This window comes from Pipistrellus kuhlii, unplaced genomic scaffold, assembly GCF_014108245.1.
Source record: "Pipistrellus kuhlii isolate mPipKuh1 unplaced genomic scaffold, mPipKuh1.p scaffold_m20_p_20, whole genome shotgun sequence".
Taxonomy (NCBI): Eukaryota; Metazoa; Chordata; class Mammalia; order Chiroptera; family Vespertilionidae; genus Pipistrellus; species Pipistrellus kuhlii.
In genome coordinates, this window is record NW_023425516.1 from 18,761,297 (window position 1) to 18,788,756 (window position 27,460).

Below are 27,460 nucleotides of genomic sequence, written 5' to 3' on the forward strand. Positions count from 1 at the left end.
CCCAGAAACCAGTGGACACCTGGTTAGTGAGTTGGCAGAGAACGTGGATTAAGGAATGAAAGCAATAAGCAATTCAGCTATCATTTCTTTGGGATGTAATTTCTCTGGAAAAAAGAAGAACTTTGAAATCCATACAAGTTTTATGGTAATTAGAGGAAAGTGCTTTTATTCAGGAAGAATAAAAGATTCTGATTACTACTTTGAAAACAGACTGGTGTTTTTTTTTATAGTGAACTAAAATTGAAAATAAGAAAGGATTTCTAATTTGTATCATCTGTAGCAATAGATGGGAAAGGCATTGTCCTTACAATCTATTCTCATCAGATTTTAATTGTTCTCGCCCACAATGACATAAAATTAAACAAGCCTCAGTGATGTCCTTACAAAATTAAAATGGACTGTAGGAAAGTATGTTTTTTGTTGCTGCTTGTGTTGTGGAAATTATCTTTTTAAAAACTGGACACACATTGGCTTCATTTCAGCAAGGATTAATGGTCTGTACCAAAAATTCTATTCCAAGTAGCAAGTAGAATATATTTCATCTTGTTTTCCAAAACGTGATCCTGACACTTACACACTGTGTGGCCTAAAGCCCATCCCTCTTTAAGCCTTAGTTTTATCATCTATAAAATAGGAATACCAACAATTTGCTACAGTTTCTCCAAGTTTCCATGGTCTCCAGAAGAGTTAAGTCCCAAGTTAAAAGTCAAGAGAATGTAAGTTAATCCAGAAGCTGTTCCGTCAGGGCAGCCTGCCAGCCATCACAGTGTAATGACAGCATCTGAGCATTGCAGATTGTCATCAGTACCTTCGGGAGCAATAGCACTCAAGACCTTAAATAATGCTGCAATCTCAATATGTCAGATTTTATCTGTTTCTGAGTCCTTTCATTTTGATTCTTTATGCTCAACTCTCTTAGCAAGCTCTTGGTTCAGTTCAGTCCCTAATAATGATACCGCATGCATTATCATGCAAAAGGCTTTTCGTATAGCCCAGGGAGCCCGTTTCTCTGGAAAATTACTGAAGTATATCAAACTATCTAAAAATCCATTCCTGAAATGCAAATACTTGCTCTGGATTTCACCACACTACTCAGAATGGCATGCATTTAAAACTTATTAATTGCTTATTTCTGGAATTTTCCATTTAATATTTGTGGACCGCAGTTGACTACAGTTAAAGAAGCCATGGAAAATAAACCCACAGATAAGGGGGGGGGGGGGGGCGCCACGAATGCGCACACACACACACACACACACACACACACACACATTCACCAGGGGTGCAAGTTCTTTTGAAGTAATAACTACTTTATCAGTAGGAGAAAGAGAGCACTCCATTATCCATTACAGGCCCAAAAGGTCTGCCTCAACTGACTTATAACACACAATACTAAGAGCATAACAGCTGACAGCCTATCTCCATTCTTCACAATGTCTACTTTCGTTACGGTTAACAATCTTATTTGTTTCTCAAAAGCCTATGATACACACCACTGAAGAGGTTGTCAACCATTCCCTTCCTGAACTTAATCCTCGCCGTTCGAACCTGGTTCTCAGATAAAATGGAGTGCTTTTTACCCTTTATCCCACTCTCCTGTACTGCTGGAAGTAAAACAATCATCTCACTACATTCCTTCTCTCTGCTTCTGTCTCTCTTGTCTTTCTCTCACACACACACCCCATAAACCTTTGTGTGGATTTCATATTAGCACTACTAATATATTAATATACACGGTGTAGAAAATGTCTGCAAAAAGGTCCAAGAAAAATAGGATTGCTTTTGGAGAAAGTGCTATGGTCAGGATGATGTCATCGAAAACCATCTAATGAATTTCCTGTAGCCACATCCTAAGGAAAATCCAGGAGGCTCAGTTTTCTCACAAAGTCAAGTAGTCTTTTTTGGGGGGGTCAGTAACTGTTCCTGTAAACATACAGGCATCAAAAATTGATAATGATTATGATTTACCTTTCATTTTCACTATCACAACAAATGATTTTTCATTTTAAAAGGTCTTTATGTTGGAGACATTATTAGAATATTAAATGTAAATTTTAGATTTTAGTTACTGACAGCAAAGTAAGTGCAAAAAAAAAGGGGGGAAGGGGCAAGCTTGTTGACGCTTACTACTGGGCTTCATAAACTTCTCCCTCAGCTCTGAGTAACACAAAGACCACCATTCATAAGAAGGAAGGAGGGGCGAGCCTCTTTACCCACAGTAAGCCCGCAATGCTGTACCTCCAGGCCCCAGAGCATTTATCAACACTGGCCTGGACCACTCCAGGAGGTCTGCCAGAAGATTTGAGCTCCTTGAGGGCAAGAACAATGGCATATTCATCCTTTTTGTTGTTATTGTTAATCCTCTCTCGAGGACATTTTTCCATTTATTTTTAGGAGAGAGGGAAAGACAGAGAGAAACATCGATGTGAGAGAAACACATTGATTGGTTGCCTCCTGCACAAGCCCTGACCTGTCCCCCCCGCCGGGAAGGAGCCTGCAACCAAGGTATGCGCCCTTGACCAGAATCGAACCTGGGACTCTTTGGTCCATAGGCTGACGCTCTATCCACTGAGCCAAACTGGCTAGGGCATGGCATATTCATCTTTCTCCTCAAAGTCATTATAGCACCTGAAGCACAGTAAACACCCAGTAAATATATGTTGAGTAAATGGATAAATGAATGAATGTTTATAACAGCTTTTCCATAATAGCAAAAAATTGAAAACAACTCACATGTTCATGACACTAAGAAGAGTTATGTAATTTTAAGGGTCACACATTACCAAGTAGCCAAGCCAAAGTTCAAGTCCAGGTCTGTCTAATATCTAAGTTCACATTCTCAACCAGTTGAAATAAATTACTTTTGGCAGCAATTTCAAGGTACTCTCATAGTCCCAAATAGTAGACACCATCTCTCCCTTGCTTGTAGAAGAGTTTTTAAAAGTGTGAAAAGTTCTGAGAGAAAGCTACTTACTGCCAATGTCCAGGGAAAAGATGGCAGAAGGAAAGAACCAGAAAAGAGATTTCTATTATAGAAAAAAAGGGAATGCAGTAACAAAACAAACATGAGAGTGAGGTAGTGGGGTCAATAGAACAAGGGTGAATATAGAAGTGGGTACAGATTGAGGACTAGATCAAGAACACTGGATTGAAGGTGAGGGTCCAGGAAGCAGTTGAATAAAAAAATATGAAGCTCAGGAGAGAAATCAGACTGATTAAAAAAAACAAAACAAAAAAACTTCAATCATCAGCATATTTGCATATCAGATTCCCTGAATAGAGAAAGTCTCTAGTACAAGATAATTTATGTATTCTTCTGACAATTAATATTAGCTCACAGGGAGGTCTCCATGGACACCTGAAATTAATTTTGAAGCCTTTAAAGCAGATAGAAAGTAAGAATAAAAAATCCTATGGAGAAGGTATCACTTCCCCTATTATGTATCTGAGTAATCGTATTAAAAAACAACAACATGCATAATGTTCTTTCAGGTAAGTAGACAAAGTGTTTTCAGGCTGCCATCTTGCTACTTGGGAAAAAATTTTAAAGGCATTGTAGCCAAAGATGTAAGAGGCAGAAAGATGCAGCTTGGTATTCTCACCAGTCATGGTATGCACAGTGGTTAATTTTTATTTCAAAAGGCAGTTTCCCGTATTTCATTTCAATAGCAAAATAGAGCCGAGCCTTGAACAGCCTGGATGTAGATTTTGTGGGCCCACATACATGTGGGTTTTTTCAATAGAAGTACAGGCAGCACTCAGCCTCCCTGGGTTTCACATCGATGGATTCAACCAACCACAGATGGAAAATACTGTCTTTCTCAACCCCTGGGTGGGGCGAGCTGGCTGTATGCGGTTCCTATACCGTTTTATGTAGAGACTTAAGCATCCACACCAGGGTTGCAGTGAGTGGTGCTGAAACCAATCCCCCGTGGATACTGAGGCGCCGCTAGAGTTAAGTTTTGGGGGAGTCAAAAGTTATACTCAGATTTCTATTGCACCAGACTGGAAAGCACTAGAGCAGGAATTCAAATTTGGATCTATCTCACTCAAACCCCCCACCTCTTTCCACTCCGTAGGCACTTTCTCATCATGTCACATCTACTAGATATCAAGTGCCTGAGAGTATTACATTTCCTTTCTCTAATAAAGACTAGGATGATATTTCTTTATCATTACAATTCAGGTCTCTCGATCAGACTTAATATGCATCTATCATCTGAGTTAAAAATCCACCTAAGAAACTATGCTAAGGGTTTGCAGTAATAATACTCCATCTCAAATAAAGAGAAATGTGTGCTTCTTTAAATTAATAAATGTATAATATCATGACGATATATATTTTTGCTAATTTTACATATATCTACTCCACAGCACATTTGAATAGCATAAGAATAAGGCATTTGGCCAAGCTGTTAGGTCCTGAGGTCAGGGACCATGTCTTATTTATCTCTATATCCCAAGGACAATACATGATAATGTCCAAAACCTGGTTGATGATGAAAGATAGAAGCGGCCGAAACCGGTTTGGCTCAGTGATAGAGCGTCAGTCTGCGGACTGAAAGGTCCAGGGTTCGATTCCGGTCAAGGGCATGTACATTGGTTGTGGGCACATCCCCAGTAGGGGGTGTGCAAGAGGCAAGAGTTTCTCTCTCATCGACGTTTCTAGCTCTCTATCCCTCTCTCCTCTCTATAAAAAATCAATAAAAATAAAAAAGAAAGATAGAAGCAATAATTATTCACTTCTGAAAGTAATATTTTAAGGTACTGACTCCCAGTTTTAGAAAAAGGTTTTGGTCTACAGGCGAACTTCCTACCTCTCGATCCTTGAGTTTCATGGCGAGCACCAACTGGTGCCGGTGGTTAGTGAGCGCCTCCCGGTAATTTCCTTTGGAGAAGAATGCAGAGCCGAGATTCCCATGAGCTCGGCATTCTCCTGTCTGGTCACCTGGTTGGATTTAAAAAAATAAAAAGCTTCTTTTAGTTATAGCATTATTTTAATATATATTGGCCAGCTTAATTTAAGAGCCACAGACCTATTAGCTAAGATTTCACTTGCCTTCTTAGAGGAACTATTTTCTTCTATAAGACTCTTTGTGGGAGGTTATGGTCCTAGAATTTACGTCCCTGGCTAACAACTATTATCGCTGTCATACAACTGTTGTCATGGACATAAGTGTCCTGGAAATGAGAGGTTAAAGACCTTGACACAAACCAGCTGCTATTTGAGTCACTTCACTGCTCTGCTAATGATTTCTGGTTCTGAACAACCATCAGCTTGTTGGTGCAGTCATTTGACTCCAAACCTTCTCTACCATATTGCTTCTTTACAAGACTGCTAATGGTAGAGTCACCATATCAAGTATACTAATGGTAGAGTCACCATATCCCTGCTTTTACTGCAATCCTGCAAGTCATTGAATAATCACAAAAACAATAATCGTAATCATAAGCCACACTTATTTTACAAATGAAATGGCAGCACAGAGAGCTTAGGCCACTTGCTGAAGGTCAACCTGCTCGTAAGTAGCAAAGCCAGGATTCTAAACAAAGCAGTCTGGCTCCACTGTCCACTCTCTTAACCACTGCACTGTATTGACTCCACCAATGAAATGATGACATACTCTAATGTAGGCAAAAATTAAAATTAACATGAAAGATTCACCCACCAGTAGTACCATTTGGGATATTGTATCTGTGGACCCAAATCTCTGAGGAGGGCAATGAATAGGTTAGTTCACATCTCTTGGCCTTTTGGAACCTTGGTACCTGTTGTACCAAAAGCTCTAAAGACCTAAGAACCCTAAATGGAGAATGTTCAGGAGACACTCACTTTTCATGGCACATGTCACTCCCACTTATGCCAGGTTAACCAGCTTATTTTCTTTCTACTGTAGGGGTGTCGAACTCAATCAGAGAAGGGGCCAAAATCTAAAATCCAGCCTAAATTGTGGGCCGAATGGTTTACTGAACAGTCATAAACTGTCATTGTGATGGAAACGCAGCGGAGTGCAGTGATGACAGCGTGGTGCGGGCCACATTGCAAGGCCTGGCAGGACGGATTTGGCCCGCGGGCCTTGTGTTTGACACATGTGTTCTACTGAAACAAAGGAGAGAAGCAAAACTCTACCTAAGGTCTTGGCTACATCCAAGTCCTGCTGCATGTATCCAGTGCTCTTCTCTGTGTTTCCAAGAGACCAGTAAGCGCTGCTCAGGGCAGAGAACACAGAGCCTCTCAGTTTGAGGCTGCAGGTGCCAATCTTCAGAGCAGCTTCTAAGACAACCACAGAGGCCCCGTGATGGCCCGCTGTCAGGAGTTCCTGCCCGACCACAGACACGACCACAAAGGGACTCTTGTCCAGTTTCATTTTTTGAAGCTGCTGATAAGTGGGCTCGAGGGAGTCTGAAAAAAGCAAACAAAAGAAAATTAGAAAATGTAGAAGAATACACAAAACAGTATTTTCTAATATGCTCTAGAAACAAATGTTTATCATACCTCTTTATGGCCTACTTCAAGTACAAAGTCTTTGCAATGACAAAACAGATGAAGAGCAAGGGATAAATTTCAGATATTTTAGAAGGAAAAACTCTTATAGAATTTGAGGAAAAATGTATTTAAGATGCATTTTTAACAATACCTTATTCCAAAGGAATGATACAAAGGACTGTCTCCTATGGGTCACATTCAAGGTAACTAACATTTTTATAGACTTCAATCTGTCTAAGGCTCTATAAAACATTCTAGAGCTTTCCGAGTTATCCTTATAACAGTCCTCTATCATATATGACTAAAAATGCTTCAACTTTCCTAAAAACCCTGGTGAAACTACTACCAATTATTCTTGGATACAACACTAAAATATAGTACTGAATGCAAGTCCAGAAGAATGGGAGAAATAATCCTGGAATGAATCTCCAGAGCAGGGGTGCAAAGAGAGAACAGCAGCTATTGATAAGGTAAGAAATGAAATATGATAAGGGCAAAATACTCCCCCCAAAATAAAATTTAGAGGTAAGGTTCAAACATTCACCTCATTTTAATTTTATTTTTATCAAGCTAATTCCTAAATGAGGAAATTAAATTAAAAATCATTTAAAAAGACAAATATTGTATGATTCCATTTATGTAAGATACCTAGAGCAGTCAAATTCAGGGAGACAGAAAACAGCACAGAATTACCAGGAGCAGTGGGGAGAGCAGAATGGGAAATTAGAGTTGAATGAGTTCAGAGAGTCTATTTGGGGAGATGAAAGAGTTCTGGAGATGGATAGTTATGATGGTTACACAACACTATAAACGGACTTAATGCCACTGAATTTGATAACTAAAAGTTGTGAAAATGGTCAATTTTATGTTACATATATTTTACAATAAAAAAAACTTTGGTTCATACTAAAAGGCACAATTTAACCCTCCTCAAAAAAATAAATAAATAAAAATAAAAACAACCGATATGTTTCCTACTTTGTCTAAGCCAGTCACATTTTACTCTGTATTTATTTATTACATCCTACTTCATTCAGAAAAGATTCAAAGGCTTTCCGTAGAAATAAGGTGAAAAACACAGAAGTCCACAGGTAGACTAAGCCCTAACGCAGTTCCTAAAGGTGGCCACAACACTGGGCTCCAACTTCATAGAGGTCAAAGGAAAAGGATACATGACCACCTTAATTTCCCGGACATTTCAAATGAAAATACCCAACACTCATAAGAAATGCAGCTCTTCTGCAACTGAGGCCTTGGGGAAAGCTCACACTCAGCACTGCGCCTGCCTCAGAGACAAGAACAGGATCATGGCTGCCGCCACTTCCGGTCCTCGGTGAGAAGCAGGGCATCCCGTTGTGGAGGATGGGGCTGTACCGGTGAAAGGTGTCTGCCTTTTCAGTCTACAGCTTGAATCTCAAAACCACATGAGGAGGTAGACATGATCATTTCCCTTTTACAGAGCGGATTGAGGTGTACAGGAAGTACCGTATTTTTCGGACCACATAAGACGCTCCGGACCATAAGACGCACCAGTTTTTAGAGAAGGGAAATGAAGAAAAAAAGATTCTGAAACAAATAGTGTCCTAAAATATTTTATGTGCATTAAAACCCAACATCACAGTCATAAACACATGTAATCAACCCTGTAAAGTAAACAGCAGCATTTAGAACCATTTTAGAGCCGGGCAAGCACACAGAGACCACACAGAGCTGGGCAAGTAAAAAAACTTTTTTTTTAAAGTATATGTGTAGGCTATATTTGGACCATAAGACGCAGGGACTTTTTCCCCCCACTTCTGGGGGGGGAAAAGTGCGTCTTATGGTCCGAAAAATACGGTAAGCAGCCTTGCTCAGTCAATGGAATAGCAAGTGGCATTGCGGAAATTAGATTCCAGTCTTTTGGGGGGAGAAGTCTGTATTTTTTACATAATATTTCAGAAAGAGGCCTCCTGTAAAAAGTAACTGCCTCCTAAAAGAGTTCACGGAGGTTGGCCAAGTAGGCAGATAAAAGGTGAGCCCCAATTTGACCCCAAGATAAAAGCTTATACATCCAACAGCCATTTGCCACCAGCACTTCATAAAGTCAGCCTCCCTGGATGCTCTGGAGCTGGGAAAAGCAGCGTGACAGGGGATGGCCCATAAATGTAATAGTCTCTAGATTACGAATTAACGGAGGAGAGGAAATATACACAAGAGAACCCTTGGCAAGAAGCAGCCCTGGCATCTTTAAAGGAACAAATAAAGGTAAACTAAATCTCAATTTGTAATTAGATTATTAAATCTGTGGTCGGCAGTAGTTCTATGCTGCACCATTTACAAAATACAATGACGTGAAATTGCTGGAAGACTAGCTAAAAAGGAGAAATGGAAAACAGTAGCAGGGTAACTTGAGAAGTCATGACAAAGAGTATCATTTTATATTTACAGTTATTTTTATATTTTCACTAATGATCTAAAGGAAATACATAATATATGATGTAAATATAACCACAGGAGAAGTAGTTTAGGTGAGTGAGCCTAAGTGAAACCATAAAAATAAGGAAAAACAGACTGAATTCAGTTAGCAATATTGACAGCAACAATATAAAAATATCAAGTAAATTTCAATGTGGATAAATATAACATATTTAATATAGATTGGCTCTACCTTTAAAAAAAAAAAAAATGAAATCTTGAAACTTCGGACAAAAGGCCAAACCACAGGAATACTGGGACTATCACGGGAGCTTGGCTTGCACACACAAGCACCTGGACTGGGGAGCTGTCTGTGTTGCATTTAAGAATTACAAAACAAAAGCAATTGACACAACAGATCAGACCTAGACAAAAAGGGACCCAACCGCACCGCTATGCAACTGTGGCAGAAACTTAGAAAGCTGCAGGGGGCTCCACGACAATGGGTGAAAAAATGGGCAGCAAATAATGATAGATTTCGCGAATTACAACCATATGACAAAAAGAGAGGTAGGTCATTAAGATGTGAAATGATGCATAGAACAACACTGTGAAAAGCAACGGTATCCCTATAAAGCGTTGATAAGAAAAGCCCACCTGGAGTAGACGGAGTGATAAAGGCAATGCTAAAAATAAATGAGAGAAATTAAACTGCCTGAAGGAAGAAGAGGAAAATATTGAAGCGCCCCAGGCACCTGTGCGCTGCAGCTCGCTCCAGGGTCAGCCTTGGGTCACTCGGTGGAAGCTGGGACAGAGCAGGGCACAGAACGCCCTAAGGCCGACAGCAGCACTGAGCATTTCCTTACATTTATCTAAACAAATTGCTTCAAAGGCAAAACAATAAGTATGATTCTGCTGATCTCAACATGTTCCCTCCAATCTTCTAAGGCAGCGACAGAAATGCTTCAGAATAAAAACGTGGTATCTCCATATAAACGTGGTATCTAAATAAAAATGTTCCATGTAAATTACTTGTGGAGGGGTGACAGGAGAGAAGGAGAAACTATTAGAGAAATGGAAAGGGGAGACAAATTGATTTTTTTTTTTTGTCCATACCTCCCCCACATCACCCCTAAGCCCCAGAGCTCTGAAGCGCATCTGCTCTAAGTCAGAGTTTATTAACAGCGGGTCCCCCAGTGGGAGAAGCCATTAGGTTCCTGCAGCAAAGACTAGCTTCGCATGGGGTTATAAAATCGCATGAAAAGGTTTCCTTGCCACATTTTTTCCTAAAACATGAATCTTTGACTTTCAGAAAACATGTTTTTTATAGCTATGAATTGCCCAGAGACCATATAAGTAACATTTAGTTCATCAAATTTTTACTTAGCATATATTTTAAGCCAAATACTGTATTAGCCAGTATATTAAAACAATCTAATGCTGCAAACATTTTCAAAACTATAAAAAAAAAAGTCTAATGAAACTGTCATCTACATGTTTAGGTTCATTCAAAAACATCGCTTTTCGGAGATAAAAATTGAGTTCTGCTTGACACAATCTCAATTCTATGAAACAATACTAGCTTTCCACTATATGCCATCAATATGCCTTAGTGTCTCCGTCACTCGGCAAAGATGACAATTGGTGTACACTTTCAGCCCAATCTTCCTAAGAGCTCATTCCTCAAAAATCAATGTTCCTCAAAGTGAAGCCAATCTGTTTGGACCTTAGAACTTCTCCATCCTCCACTAGTTCAATCCATTGTTTTTCCAGAATGCCAATTGGCACAGGTAGAATAACAAGGGGAAAAACATCTAAATTAGTGTTCGTCAGTTTCTCCCTCTCTCTTTCCTTTAAAAACAAACATTTGTATTGATTTCAGAGAGAGAAACATCAATGATGAAAATCATTGATTGGCTATCTCCTGCACGCCCCCCACTGGGGATCTAGCCCAAAACCCAGACATGTGCCCTGACCTGAATTGAACTGTGACCTCTTGGTTCATAGGTCAACACTCTACCACTAAGTCACACCAGGTAGACTCTTTCTTTTTAACTCAACATATCGTATAATGCTCCTCTTAAAAATGTTATACACACAGCCTACAGTTAGATCCATAATTCCTGTTATATTAGAACGTCTACTTAATGTCTTTGTTTGCTTGAATATTTCTAGATGGTATATTGGTCCAAATAAACAAATCAATTTACTACTAGAGGTATTACAATTTAGAGGTATTTAGACTATCTTAGAACTACAAAAACCAGAGGAATCTTCAGATAACTCTAAAATGAAGAAGTGTCTATTCATTTGCCCATGCTCCTATAGTTAGTTAATGCAAAATTCAAAAATGTAATCTAGGTCCACAAACTTCCAGGCCAGTAGCCTTACACCATTCTATTCTGGTTCACTGTCTGCTACTGACAGCGATTCTTGATCTCCTTTGTCCACAATATATAATCTCTCTAGGGCTACTAAAATAGAAATTCACTTCTATGGAGATGAGCACAAAATTTTGAGAAAAAGCCAAATTTAACCAAGTTCTAAGAACAAATTGTTACTACCTAAAAATGTCATTTTATTTCTTCTTTGTGCTCTGAAATTTCTTCCCAGTAGGTAGATCTAGGGAAATATGAAAAATCTACCCTATTACTTATTTCCTGGAACTAAATTAAGGTTTAACTATAACATTGTGAGAGAAAAATGGGAACTATCACTGACTTTAGACAAATGTACAAGCTGGCCATTGCTTTCAACAGTATATAAAAATCATAGTGTAACTTTTGTTTTTAATAAAGATGGTATTTTACATTTTTAAAATGAAAAATATATACAATCTTAGCCAAACTGATAACCTTTCAATTCTCAATACCGGAGTCTAAAGATTTTGAAGGCTAGAAATGTTCTATTTTAAGTTCATGTCAGGCCAAATATTGTACTTTGATCACACTTACCTCTCATGGGAGACTTCATGGCAGCTTCTACCATCCCCACCAGAAGCTGGAGACTCTTGGGGTCCTGAGCCAGTCCGGATGCGAACGCTGCCAGGGCATCGGCATGACGTCCGAGGTACTGGAGGGCAACACCCTGTCGGAAGTATGCCTGAAAATGAAGAAAATATAATGCAAATCTGTTATACACCATGCTCCATCAAGGCTGCCACTGATTCTTTATCAGAACAATGGATCAGTGGAACTAGGACTGAGATGGTCTTGATTCAAAGACCTAGTCATAGTTTGTAACCAAATCTGATTTCTTCCGGTAGCATACTTCTCTCACACAAATTATAATTTATTCTTTTCAATTCTAGAACACTTTTAAATTTTATCACATCCTTTGGCATTTTAAAAACTTTTCTTATCCCACCTTAAATAGCATAAGCTCCTCAAGGACAGGATTTTGGAGATTTCTTTTTATCTCGCCAAAGTATGTAGTACAGTGCAGGACAAATGAGAGACACTCAAATTCCACTTATTTTGTATTTTCCCCATTTATGTAATTAATGGGAAAAATAAATATGTGATTATTATTAAGGCAATTTTAATGAGTAACATAATATGGTCATATCTCACATAGTGCTTCAGACATAATATTTAAAAGCTGTTTCTAAAATACAATATATGTGCTTTGCTTAGAAACAAAATCAGGTTGTTTTTGTATACTTTAATTGGATTAGTTTTAAAACTAACATCATCAGTTGTTGATTGTAGGAGAACATCCCTCCTTCTAGTTAATTGAAGAAAGTGCCAAGATATTAATAAAGTTTAGAATAGTCTTAAGGAAATGAAGTTTGTTTTCAAGCACACACAGACAAAACAAGTAAATGAACAAAGTATTACGAGTATTTGACCAGCAAAGGACCTTGCACCTGATTAAATAACACATAAAAATGGCATATTAATTCATTCTCTGTTTATGTATCATCTGCTTCTAAAATTCTTAGCCTCCTATGTAACTTAAACATTCTTACAATACTACATCCTTATAACACAATTTTAACTTTTCAGTCCAATATACTTTGAGTTGTCACAAATTGTATTCATGAGATGTAAATGAAGTTTCAAGTAACTTCTAAAACTACTACTCACTAAACTTAACACATAATTTTATAATTTTATACCTACATGTACACACACACACACACAGATTGAGCGAGAGCACATTTAATGTTTATAAAACATATTTCTTTGCCTTATTTCATTTTTATAACTAACCTTTGAGATAATTTAAGATAGGCAACACTATTCAGTGTTTCCATTAAGAAACAACCCATAAGCAGAATGAATACTCATTGATTATTACAGGCTATTCAGACTTCTATTTCAGTTTAAACTCTCAGCAGCTGTTAAAACCCAGACCGCAGTAAGACACTAACCTGTAAGTGTACTTTCATTACTAATTCATAAGATCACTTCCTTTCACTGGACTCAGCCACTGTTTTAACCTTTAATGTGTTTTATAGACATTTTTCACTATCCTTTTCAATTTCACATTTTAGGTGGTTTCTAAAATCTGAGGGGTAATATATGCAACATTAAAACTAAAAATAACTACAGTTTACATAATCTTAGAAATACTATATAAAGCCAAATTAAAAGAATTTATTTTTTTATATATTTTGATTTTTTTACAGAGAGGAAGAGAGAGGGATAGAGAGTTAGAAACATCGATGAGAGAGAATCATCGATCAGCTGCCTCTTGCCTACTGGGGATGTGGCCGCAACCAAGGTACATGCCCTTGACCGGAATCGAACCTGGGACCCTTCAGTCTGCAGGCCGATGCTCTATCCACTGAGCCAAACCGGTTTCAGCAAGAATTTAAATTTATTTATATAATATGTACATGCCAAATACCTGTACACTTTAATTATAATTTATGGAGAGAGACAAAAAATGTTTTTAGTTACTGATTCAGTATATTTTTTAAATGTATGCGGCAATCACTTGACAATATATGTAAGTCAAATCATTATATTGTATAACGTAAATCTATTCAATGCTGTGTGTCACTGGTATCTCATTAAAACTAAGAATACACAATAATCTTAATAGCAATGGCTTTTGATAATTTCTTGCTTATTTAGAGCCAAACTTTATCATTCATTACTTCACTGAGAGAACAACTGACTTTCCTGCCTGCCGACAGAAATCATTGAAAAATGGGATATATTTACTTTTTCGTAAGATGAAGTTGTGTTAAATGCCAGTATGGTATCAAGTTCACACGGCAGTTAAATGTGGGTGTGCACATTTTGTTTTCATAGGACACTCACTAATTAGATGAGAAAAGGTATGGCTGAGCCATGTCACCCACAATCATGGCTTCCTTCCTTTGGGGGAAGATTTTGAAAAGAGGTAGAGAAGGCTCTCAAAGGCCTCAGTTAGTCCTCCCTCATCCCCTTTCACAATCGCTAACCCGGCTTCACATGATTTTTCTCAGTCACAAGCTAAGTTTATACCCCTGCCAAGAAACATAAGAAGCCAAACTCTGCCAAACCCCTGTTCCCAACTCAGAGGAGGGCTCTCCCGACTTCTTTCCATGCAATATTCATTGCATGTGCAAATAGCTGAGTAAAAATTAGTTTTTGATACTTCTGTGAGAGGTATGCCACTATAAAGTTCAAGTGGATGATAATATAACCTAGATTGTGCGTTAATGTAACAGAATAAGAAGAATTCAGCACAGTGCCTGACAAAAGTATTCAACAGAATTAGCTATTTTGATTAGTGAAATAAGAAAAGAACCTTAATCAGAACACATAATTACAAACCAACAGAATGTAAGAAATCCAACAGATATTTTACTATTCAGTGTATTATTCAATTCCTATCGCTGCTCCATTTGCTCCTCTCTTTGCTCCATAAAAGACTACTGGCAACTGGGAAACCCACTGTAGTAGGCTCCTGGACCAAAGCCGGAACCACCCACGAGGAGAAATGGCACTATCAGGCCTTGGGAGATGCAGCAGCCACCCACAGGGTCCTCTGTCAGCCTCTTCCAAGGCAGCCGAGAGTCACAGCTGCTTCAAGAAAACTGATGTAATCTGCTCTAGCCTATCTGCTTCACCCTATTGATTCCCGCTACTAATTTTTCTCTTCCTCAGAATCAGAGGTCTCCCAGGAAGCCGCTTCATCTGGGAGAGGGGGACATTTTGATCACTCAGGATTGAGCAGAGGCAATATATGTGCAGCATGCCGAAGGAAGCAATATTAAACGCTCGGTGCCCAGCCAACCTCAGAATATATTTCCCCTGCCTACGCACCCCTCCCCACACACATACACCACATCCTGGTCACTGGTTATGTGGCAGTTGGAGAAAGAAAGGCAACATGAATTGGCCATCAAGAGCACCTCTGCCCTGAGAACAACGGTTTTAACCTGAAGCTTTAGCCAAGAAGAGAAGCGTATAGGGAGCTGGTTAGCACACTGGACTAAAGGTAGATTTTCAAGTGTTCCAGAGTCATTCATTTGTTTTTTGTTGCTCCCCACAAAAACCCTCAGTGATCATTCCACACATGACACTGAATTGTCGCCTCACAAATTCAACTGTGTTACAAGTTCCTTCCTTCTTCAATTAATATTCCCTAAAAATCTACAGCGCCAGGCGCCATAAAACAGAGGACGCGTGCTCTCAATGTGCTCACAATCGAGAAGGGAAGAATATAAAAAGCTGTAAATATATTGACTGCTACCTGTAGAGCTGCTAGTAAGATTTTGTAATACGTAAGCAATAATAAAAATGTAACAGATGACTGAAGTATTTATGCCTGTTGTTAAAACTGTCGGTATTTGTTCTTTATTGAGTGTCCATTCTCACCTCAGAGAGGTTGCCATAGATTAAATGTGTGTGTCCTTCCAAAATTAGTATGTTGAAACTTAATCCTCAATAGAATGGTCTTTAGAGGTGGGGCTTTAGGGGATTAGGTCATGAGGGTGTAGCCCTCTGAATGGGATTAGTGCCCTTAAAAAGGAGACCCCAGGAAGCCCTCTCTCTTCTTCCACTGCGTAAGGACACAGCAAGAAGATAACTACCTATTACCCAGATTAAATAAGGTTCTTGGGCCGAAACCGGTTTGGCTCAGTGGTAGAGCATCGGTCTGCGGACTGGAAGGTCCCAGGTTCGATTCCGGTTAAGGGCATGTATCTGGGTTGCGGGCACATCCCCAGTAGGGGGTGTGCAAGAGGCAGCTGGTCGGTGTTTCTCTGTCATCGACGTTTCTAACTCTCTATCTCTTTCCCTTCCTCTCTATGAAAAATCAATAAAATATATTTTAAAAAATAAATAAATAAATAAGATTCTTGGGCCTACATGGAAAAGAAGACAAAAATGTATTTGTCGAAACATGAAACAGCCCTTCCTCTCAGCGTCCTTCCTAAAACACGTATTAGAATTACTACAAGATGTCCTGATACCTATCTTAGAATCAACAAGAACCCCGTCTCACAATACCCATCCTGTACTGCACAGTATCATGAGTCTTAGTGCATATATGTATGTGTTTTATTTTCCAAAGCCTTTCCCAGCTATCATTTGTTGAACTACTATCTGTGCCAACCCTGTAGTGGGTGCTTCCCATAGTTTATCATTAACCCTCTCAATATTCTGCGAGAAGTTCTTCTGATGACTACTGCAAAATAGAGGTGATTACGAAACCTGCTCCAAATCATCCAGCTACAAAGAGACAAACCTACTGCCAAACTCTTTCTGCTATTCCACATTCTCTCTCTGATTAAAAAAAATTAATGGAATGCAATTAACCTCTAAATCAAGCCTTTTGTCTGGGAATTCTTGCACTTGTAAAATTCAACCTATGGAGGCAGAAATGAAGGAAAATCAGAAATGACACAGAAAATTTATGAACGTGAATATTTAATCTCTATTCCATTAGCAACCGTTGATTGTGGAACAATTTTTAATGAATTGGATGGAAGGAAAATTCATTTCATTAACCTTTCATAAAAATGTATTATTATTGAACCAAACAGGCCACTGTACTTGCAACTCAGTTCGATGTTAATTAGATTACAGGTTTGAGGCTTTAAATCAAAGAGAAACAAAAGGAGCCATCAGGATGCTTCTCGGCCACTGTTGCTTGTTTGCTGGCTAAAATGAATTTTTACCTGCAATACAATTTACTATGCTTCTTTCATTTTGTGACATTTTCAAGTGAATTTTCTCTTGCTTCTATTTGCTGACACTTCACATTAAAAATAAAACCATAAGAATCAGCAAGGAACACATTCTTCATGTGTTTTACCTGCTCAGCTGGGAGTAATCATTCCTATCTCTCCAGAAAACTATACTTCTATTTTTACTAGTCTGTCTTATTGTATGCTGAAAGCACATGCAAGAGATTGGAGGCTATTTTAGAAAACACCATTATTTAGTTTGCAAGCCAGAGTCAGAGACCCAAATGGCCTCAACATAATGTTCTAACCAAATCTGCAGCTGTGAATTGCTTTTCTCCCAAGTGCTGCTTTTGGTACATTTGACATCAATTTCTAAAAGAAATCTGCTCTCAATCCTGATTGTTTCATATCACATCAGCTATTTCTTTTCGCAAAATTAGTTTTCAGTGAATTGTATCAAAAGTGTTAAGGTAACATATTTTTTAATTAGAAATTTGATAAGAAGATAAAGAAAAGGTGAAATGACAACCAAGAGTTAAATAACTAAGCAGGATCATTTCCTAGCACTGGAGGGATTCCCAATGGTGAAGTACATGTCAGACTATAAAATGTGTGTACCATAAACTGGAATTTCTCTTCTAAACTTTCAAAATAAACAATGAAAGAAGTTTATGAAGTCTCCAAAAGCAATGGTTCTGAACTTCCTAGATCTTATGCCTTCATTCTATGGGATATGGCATAGGAGAAATATAAAGTTGTGCCAAGAAGAAAACCAAGGGAATTTCCTGAACATTCTCCAAGAATCATCTGGCTTCAGCATGAGTTCGGTGCACCTGTCCTACCAATCCTCCCTTCACACACATAGCCTGGTCTTGGGGAATATGGTAAGGACAGAAGCAAAATAGAAAAAAATAAGAGTGAGCAAAAAGAATGGTGGATTCAGAAAAACACTGAAGTCAACAACATGGGAATTAAAGGATCCTAATTCTAACTATTAGAAAAATCACTTGGCATCTTACCTCCCATAATGTAGATATACCCAAACTATGTCAGATTAATGGGAACCTACTCCCTCTAAAAGCAGTCTATCAGGAATTATTACCGTAAGTGCTATACTAGTATATTGGGATATGGGAGTTCTACATAAGGCTTTCTTGAGATGAAATTCTACCATTAGTGATTCACTCCTGAATCTTTCTTAGCTTCCAATCTATCAACTATTGCTTTTCTCATCCAATTATAATTCAAATGCGGATCTGTGAAGGGCAAAGCCATAAAGTAACATAATGCAGAGAGCGGGCCTAAGCCGGCAGTCGGACATCCCTCTCATATAGTCAATAATACTCGAATAACTATGAATGATGTTAGATGGGTGTGAGATATATAGGAAGATCACTTAGGAAGTTACATAATGTCTAATCACTGGAGTGTTCACCTAATATTATAACGTATGCTGTCATTGAAAATAAAAATAATTTTTAAATAAAAAGAAAATCAAAGCTCTTTTCACCTACATCATGTTGCCTCTCACTTCCAAAGAGTCTCCTTTCTCCATAAGGTAGATAAATAGGTAGGTAGACAGGTAGGTAGGTAGAGAGATAAACAGATTTTTAAAAAATGACTAAATCACAAAAACATAATAAAAAGGACTTGATAACAAGTGCGATTGATATATGCGCTATTTCTCTGTCTGTGTACATCCGGGGATCTTATGTACTTCTAAATGGTCACATCATATTGCTGACACATGTTCAGTGATTACATTATCATCCTCATAATACTATAGCCCCTTGATGCCAGGGCTTTCTCTCAATCATGAGCCAATCTAGCTTTCCCCTACGAGGCATGAAAAGAAAATGACTTTTATTTTATATCCCAATAGATGGGAAAACTAAGGTAAACAGAGGTTAAAGTTCACAATGTCTGCCTCTGAGTCCATTATAGTTGTTCTGTTTTATACATGCTATTTACAGAGACTGTAATCCTGAAAGGGTCTATGCCAGGGACTCAGGTTTCCTGTTTTCTTTCTTTGTTTCTGTTTTCTTAAGTAGTTATTTATGTGGCTGTCCTCCTAACTAAATGGACCAATCTGGGCATAAACCATTTTCTCATTTTCTCTGCTCATAGGAAGGAATGGCTTATTTCAGCACTGCAGATAGCATCTTGAGGTCTCAAGAGGATGACAAATTGAAACAGTCTCTTTCTTGCCTAACATTTCTTACCCAAGAGTCAAGTGATGATGTTAAGGAACAAATCTCTCTTCTCCTGACAATTTGCACTTATTTTCTTAATAGCCCTGCTAAGATTCAATGAGTTTCAGTTTGCTTAGAGCCTACTTAGTGCCTGTCAACAGGCGCAGGAGCTTTCATTCATCAGGGTAATAGTCCTATTGGTGATGCGTTCTTATGAAATGATGGCAGCAATTCCAAAAAGGAAACGGCGGAGATAGGGCAGATGAATTTCCTTTCAAAAAAGCCATCAGGATAGCACAGCAGTTCCTCCATACCTAGAAACTTAATAAATTATTTTGATTAAGAAATGGTCAGATTTTTATTTGGGTATAATATTAATGTGCTAAAAAAATTACCTATTCATGGGGATTATCTATATTTTACAAAAAATCATTTGAAAACAAGCACAACCGCCAAATACAAATGCGTAGCTCTATCAATAAATCTAGGTCTCGGTAATCATGCATAAAGAGTGACATTCACAGACAACTGGTGCCTCAGTTGGCTAAATAGTACCAGATTAGTTAATGCTCTTCTTTGACTTATTAGGGTCTCTTACACCATAAATTCTGGCATGCTATTTGAGAAGTACTTTTTGTGCAAGAGTGACATGATTCCACACGTTCCTCCAAAGATCACAAATTGCTACCATCGTTCCCTTCATCATTTAAAACTCTCTTTCTATAAAACTTCTATACTTTTAAAATCTGACTTTGTCTAAATGGAAACATTTTCTAGTATTATTTGTTGACAAGTTTTAAACTACAGAATCAAAATTATTTTATATTTTTAATTAAATTCATCTTTGGCATTTTTTTCTGTAAAGGTTTCACCTTTTATCAAGAATGTGTTATCAGCCCTCACCGTTTGGCTCAGTGGATAGAGTGCCAGCCTGTGAACTGAAAAGCACATCCCTGGATTGCAGGTTCGATCCCCAGGAGGGGGCATGCAGGTGGCAGCCAATCAATGATTTTTCTCTCATCACTGATGTTTCTATCTCTCTCTCCCTCTCCCTTCCTCTCTGAAATCAATAAAAATACATACTTTTTAAAAAGAATGTGTTGTCAAATGGAGTATACAGATGTTGGATTATAAAGTTATACACTCAAAATTTATATAATCTTACCCCAATAAATTTAATTTTTTAAATCTATTCATTACCTACTGTGTATAAAAGTTTTCAGTGCCAGAGGTATATACAAGAAGAGATAATATCAGATTTCAAAAAGTATGTATGTAATCAACGTGGGGATATATATATATATATATATATATATATATAAGCTGCCCACTCAGTAATTTAGGATTTGTTTTAGGACAACATATAAACAAGTACATGTAAAAGCTAAATATGGGTCTTCCTCAACTAACACAGGAATTATTTTTTACAAGTTCATTTTCAAGTCAATTATTAATAATGTTTTAAGCATTTTTCCATAAAAAAAGAAATTATGCTATAAAGGTTGGTAATATTATCCACCCAATTCACAATGACCTAGTTCATACATAATGTCACTGGTTTACAGGACTAGCAATATTACAGAAAGGAGAAGAAATGGAACTGATACATCTGTTCGTATATGACAAGCACTTTTACGTAAGTAATGTTATTTACTCTTAATCTGACCAAGTAGATTATTATATCTCCCTTTAAAGATAGGGATGCTGAGGCTGCTAAAGGTTAAATAACTTGTCCAAGGTAATAGCTTGTAAGTGACAGAACAGTGATTCAAATCCAGAACCATCAGGTCTGAAGCCAGGTCTCCACACCTATAACATGCAGCCTCCCTTTAAAACAGTCTTCATAAGGGAGCACAAATGAACGAAATTAACAGAAAAGGAGTTCTTCAAAGGCAGGGATATCCATACACTATAGCCGACCCTGGATATATAATCTGTGCATCAATAAATATTTATTAGAAAAAATAATTATTAAAAATTTCCACACCATTAGCACTTCTCTCGTTCTGCTTTTCCTAAATTTTCAATCCTGACCGCTTTCAAATACATTCCTTGAACAGAGTGCGTCTTTCAAAAATCTGTTTTCTCCTGAGACACTTTCCTGTCCTTAGACACTTAAATCCATATTGGCATTTTTTATGTGGCTCAGCATGCTCCCCAGCCAGGACAGATATGAATTTAACCCACAAAGCTTTTCCCATAATGCTCTTGGATCCGAGTTTGAAAAAGATGCACTGCCCCATGGGGAGAAATTATCCAAACTAATATCAATGAAGTGGATTTATCCTGTCCAGAGAGAATGCAAATGAACTTGGTTGCATCAACTTTCTGAAACCACTTCTAAAGTAAATTAAGAGACCCATTTCATGTTGTTTGAAAGGAATGTTGGCTGACATTTGCAAATGAGTCTTCTACAGAGAAGTAGCTCTAATTCTGCAGCTTATCATTTCAAATGATTTTAGAGATGAATATTCAGATCCCACATCAATTTTTAATGTAATGGAAAAAAATCCCAAAAGCTTAAAAACTAGGTTCCACTTCATAATCTGTCATTTTTTCTACCTTCTTTCAGGATACATTAATTTTTTAATAAGTAATTTTATATAGGTCCTAAAATGCATTTTTAACCACTACAAGTTCAAAAATGATGCACAAAGCCTCTAATTTAATTGATGTCTTATGTAAAGAATCCTTGTTTATTATAAAATTGTGGCCATAATTAAATAAAAATATTAAAGTAATGGAAATATAAGTTCTGAAATTATTACATTAAAAGTCTTCGAAAAAAAGACAAATCATTTTCTTAAGTTCCCAAATGAGTACTTTTAATGTCCTATAGCAACCATGCTGATTATTTTCAAAATTATCCTGAATATTATTAATGGCAAATGTTAAACTACCAAATATTCTGCAATATTGATAAGTACTCTCTGAAGACTTGGCTCAGCAATTGCAATGCATATACTTTGTGAAACAAGAGAACCAGCTGTATTTCAAGAAAGAACAATATTTTCATTCCCTTCAGCATAATTGGCTCAGAGCAATGAAAGAGAAATACTTTGTTTTTAAAATATATTTTATATCCAGATTTAAATGCCTAATTAATCCTGATAATTAAATGCAACCACTAACCACTTTCTTTGCAAGATCTCTTTTAAATTTCCACAAACTCTGGAATTTAATGGAAATCATTGTGTCATCATGGCCAGAGTAATAAATGCCTATTGGTCAATAAGCTCTGAACCTTAACAAGCAGTTAACTAATTCGGTTGGAAATAAAGACCAATAGTTCTAATGGCATTCTAATTTCACTGCGAGAGACCAGCCTTATGAACTATAGCTGGTTTTCATGAGCTCTTCCTACAGCAAAGAACAGCAATTTAAATGCAAAAGACATGCATTTGAAATTCAAGTGCTTACACTGATTTTGCCGGGTCAGAATAGGTCCTTCTTAAAGAAATATTTAAGTGCAATAGGCAGAGCCAAGGCAAACAAAAATAATAGGCTTTTAAATTATAAATGCTCAATTTAGTCTATTTGAAAATCATTCAAATTTTCTTTAGCTAATTTCAAACAATCTAAAATTTTTTTTAAGTAGACAAAAGTAACAACTGTAAAAACACCTTGCAATAAATATAAAAAGGGAGGCTGAGAAAGTTGATCTCTTCCTGCTGTCTCATTCATTCATCCTCCCCTGAGAGTGAAGGCCTCTAGATTTCAACATAAATAGATATAACTTGGTAAACAGGTATCAGTATACTTGAAATCAAAATATCCTGGAGACATCAGAATCCACTCAAAACCTGATCCTTTCAGCTGTCTGACTCACATTTCAGCAGCAGAGAAAGCATTTCAAGCGATGAGGTAAGAATGTCCCTTTGCCCTAGGACGCTAGCGCATCATTCTATATGAAGATGAACTTCGTCATGTTCTTTGTTCTGCTAATATTCAATTACCTGATCATTTTGTGCCTCTAGCCACACTTCTGTAAAAACTACACCTCTTAAATTACATATTTGAGCTCCTTATTCTAAATGACATTTAATTTAAAAAGCATTTACATGCCACATTTAAAAATCCTTATGCTTATTCATCACTTACTTTGTCACTTATGGTAAACAAAGTTTAAGTTCTTGTACCAAACTTTGGCATAATCTTGTACCAAACTTCTGACAAACCTGAAGAAAATAAATTACTATATTTTCCAACCTTAGTTCAATTATCACATTTCCTGCAAAGCCTAAGCTTAATCTTCCTGATAACACACTAATTAAGACAGTAATAATATATGGTAGTGAACCAGAACACTGGACAGAAACCTTGGGCTAAAACTAGACTTATTACTGACAACCTATGTGAATTTCAATTACTTTCCTCTCTGGACCTTAACCCCCATCATTTCTAAAGGGAGAGTTGGGGTTAAGTGATCTCTTAAGGTTCGTTATAACTGTAACATTCTAAAATTCTATGCTATGAAATTCTATCTTCTTTCATTATTTATAGAGTGGCTAACTGCTGAGGATCCCGAATTTCTCCTTAGTACATTCACTATCGTTTGGAGCCTTGTGGTTACCACTCTTGGTTTCACTTCTCCGTCTCCTTTTCAAACATCTTTTTCCTAAAAAGAAGACCTAACAAGGGTTTTGGATAAGAAATCTGCTACCACTATCCCCACAAAGCAGGGCAAGCTTTTCCTTTTAACAAAAACACTTGCTATTGGCAAAAAGGGTGTGAGCCAGTCTATTTCTTTCCATGTGTTAATGAGTCACCTATTGCCAAATGAACTCTCCTTAATTCCAGACCGGCAAACACCATTTTCTGATGAGGTAGAATGACAAAGTACTAATTAGAAGGAACCTAATCTGAAGTCACAATTTGCCTTAATTGGAAGTTACTACAGTGATTATTAACAAGTCACATTATCATTAGACCAAAGAAAATGTCAAAATTGATTTATGCATTCAGGAGTCTCTAATAAACAGGGTCTACATTCAAGGTCCTCTATGAAATGACCAGAGTAAAGAAAATAACACTTTACAGGTTAATGAATGCTCTGAAAATATCACATTTTTTATTGCTCAGATGCCTTTTTCCAGCATTAAATATACACTGAAATACTGAATGAAGAGAAAAATATTTTAAAATATCTTAAAAAAAAAAAAATACATGTAGCATCTTTTAGAAGCCTAAAATAATCCCTATGATTAATGCTCTGAGGATCTTAAGATGCATCTATATCTAAGGTCAACTGGCTTATTAAGTTGAACTGAAGATAAATGCAAACAAGCCCAGCAGCATGACTCAGTGGTTGAGCTATGAACCAGAAGGTCACAATTCGACTCCTGATCAGGACACAGGCCTGGGTTGTGAGCTCCATCCCCAGGAGGAAGTGTGCAGGAGGCACCTGATCAATGATTCTCTCTCATCATGGATGTTTCTATGCTTCTCTCCCTCTCCTGTGCCCTCTGAAATCAATATTTTTTGTTACTTTTTTTAAAAGAAAAGGAATTGTGGCATTTGGAGACCAATACATTAAAACAATAGAGGAAAAGCTGCTCAGTGAATTGCAAAGTCATAATACATGGGTAAATTTCATGTTTCTTTTGGAATTCGTCAGACTTCTGATTCTTAATTTTTTGCAATTTTGAACTATTGTAGCTCAGCTTAATGTTAGCAAATTTTGGCATGTATTTGTACTCTGAATACACTTAAAACCTCTGTAATAAAAAGTAATCTACCTTTCATTTATGTGTGTTAAATTTCCTAAATGCTGCATATGGTCTGGATTAGAGAGCTGTATTCTCAGAACATAATGACTATGATAATCTTATCCTATACAGTAGGTCCTCGGGTTACGTCGCAGATCCATTCCTACGGTGCGATGTAATGCAATTTTCGCCGTAAGTCGGAACCCACCTACATAAGCACTCACATGGAGCACAAACACAGCAGTAATGAAGTGAAACAGTAAAAAAAAAAAAAATTAAAGATAATAATTCCTTGTGGTATTATAAATACAGTAAATAATAAGAAACATAAAGCACATATGTTCATACATCGAAATGAAGGAACTTTTTTTTTATAAATAAACTGGAGGTGGCGACATAACCACGAAACGACATATATCAAGTCTGACATAACATGAGGACTGCCTGTATATGTAAAACAGTTATAGCTTTATCTAATAGAACCATCTCCAAAATGTATTCCATGAAATTGTTTAAATACAGAATAAAATCCTATATAATAAAAGCCTAATATGCTAAGTGTCCAGTTGGCCAGTTGTCTGTTCAAACAATCAAATCGTAATATGCTAATGATATGCTAAGGCTGCTCAACCACTTGCTATGATGTGCACTGACCACCAGGAGGTGAAGAAACTCCGACTGGTAAGTTAGCTTGCTGCTGGGGTCTAGCCAACAGGGACTGAGCGAGATGGGCCAGACACATCCTGGAGTCCTCCTATGATCCCTACCTGGCTAGCCAACCTCCCGTGTCCCTCCCTGGCCTCGATGGTGCACCAGTGGGGTCCCTCAGCCTGGCTTGCGCCTTCTCGCAATCCGGGCCCCTTGGGGAGTGTCGGAGAGCTGGTTTCAGCCCGATCCCACAGGCTAGACCAAGGGACCCCACTGGGCATGAATTCTTGCACCAGGCCTCTAGTGCAATATAATAGAGATTTGTCAGAAAAACCTGGATGGGAAAATCACATGTGACTTTAAAAGTTTTTGATATTAAGGAATAACAATGTTCTCAGTCTAAATTGAAGAATTCCAATGGATTCCTTTCATGGAGCACAGGTAAATTCTTCTGGTGATATTTGTAGAATATGGCACTAGAGGTGAATATAATTTAATTGGAACATGTGCAAACATCTATAAACATCTATTGGAGTCTGTTCTCTTTTCAGGAACATTTTCACTGAGTTATGTATTCTGCACACCGATACAGCTGCTCTACAGCTTTCAATGCTGATGTAAAACTAGCTTCTACCTACTTAAATAGTAAAATCTTGGATTAACACAGTGTTCTAGTATTTTTAACTTCCTTGGGAGCTTACAAAAGGATAAAGAAAATAATCCTTTACTTCAACATTAAATAAATATGTTTGTTTATGCATGAACATAACCACATATGTATACATGCACTATTACGCTTTAGCAATATTATAAATTTCAATAGAAACAATAGCATTTACTATTGTAAAACAGCCTTAGTCATTCTACTAGTCATGTGGCTTGAGGTCTATGCCTGTGAAAGAATGAATACCAATCCTGTGATCGGTAGGCCAGCAGTCTAGTGTGGAGTCTCACAGCATAACACAGACATTAGACTATATTCAAAACAAGTGGCTTCAAGCTGTGTCTTGAAGGAGACCCACTGACCACAGAGAATAATAAAACATACATACCCTGAAGCAAGATTACCAATAAAATAACAGCAAATTCAAACAGCCTTTCTTTAAAATAATATCAACTCAAAATTTCATCAGCTTTCTTTTTGATCCAAAACATTTGGTATCAAAATCTTTTTGAAATATGCTTAAGAATTAACTCATGACAGCCCAGCTGGTATAGCTCAGTGGTTAAGTACAGACCTATGAACCAGGAGGTCACAGTTTGATTCCCAGTCAAGGTACATGTCCAGGGTTGCAGGCTCGATTCCCAGTTTGGAGGGCGGGGACCGGGGGGCGGGGGGAGGGGAGAGGGGAGGCAGCTGATCAATGATTCTCTCTCATCAGTGATGTTTCCATTTCTCTCTCCCTCTCCCTTCCTCTCTGAAATCAATAGAAATAGTTTTTAAAGAAGAATTCACACATAACAAATACCTTGTTGCTATTATTGAACCTGCCAAACTCAAGAATCTAAAAGCACTAAGGAAATTGTAAGGATTAGTCTCTAAAATACTGAAAGTCTAGAATGTTAAAGGAAATATAACTAAAAAAATAAATCCATTATTTAATTGGTATTGTCAGTGATGGAGATTATTATAATTAACCATCTAAAGGAGCTTCAATTCAAACTTATAATCATTCTAATTCTAAACTCTGCATGAAATAAGATATAGCCCACCATTGGGATAGAGAAGTTTCCCGAAGGAGGAGAAAATGAGTCTCCCTGACCTTAATTAGGAGGAGGAAGGGAAGATTTTCCTCTCCTCTCATGTCCACAGCTGCTGGGAAGGCTCTGGCACAATCACAGGTTGAATAAGGAGAAGAGGAAGGTGAAGAAAGGAAGTTATTAAGATTGACAGCCTTTA

The 27,460-nt window shown here is 37.5% G+C and overlaps 1 protein-coding gene across 3 annotated transcripts in view; it reads right to left on the reverse strand.

Moving 5' to 3' along the window:
• Window positions 1–27,460, reverse strand: part of TTC28 (tetratricopeptide repeat domain 28) — a 318,471-nt gene that overhangs the window by 168,704 nt on the left and 122,307 nt on the right. For all 3 annotated transcript variants that reach the window (XM_036449589.2, XM_036449588.2, XM_036449590.2), the window contains 3 exons: window positions 11,836–11,983; window positions 6,131–6,403; window positions 4,818–4,948 (listed from right to left, as the gene is read on the reverse strand). In XM_036449589.2, the coding sequence (XP_036305482.1) occupies window positions 4,818–4,948; window positions 6,131–6,403; window positions 11,836–11,983 (552 nt within the window). The remainder of the gene's footprint in view (window positions 1–4,817; window positions 4,949–6,130; window positions 6,404–11,835; window positions 11,984–27,460) is intronic.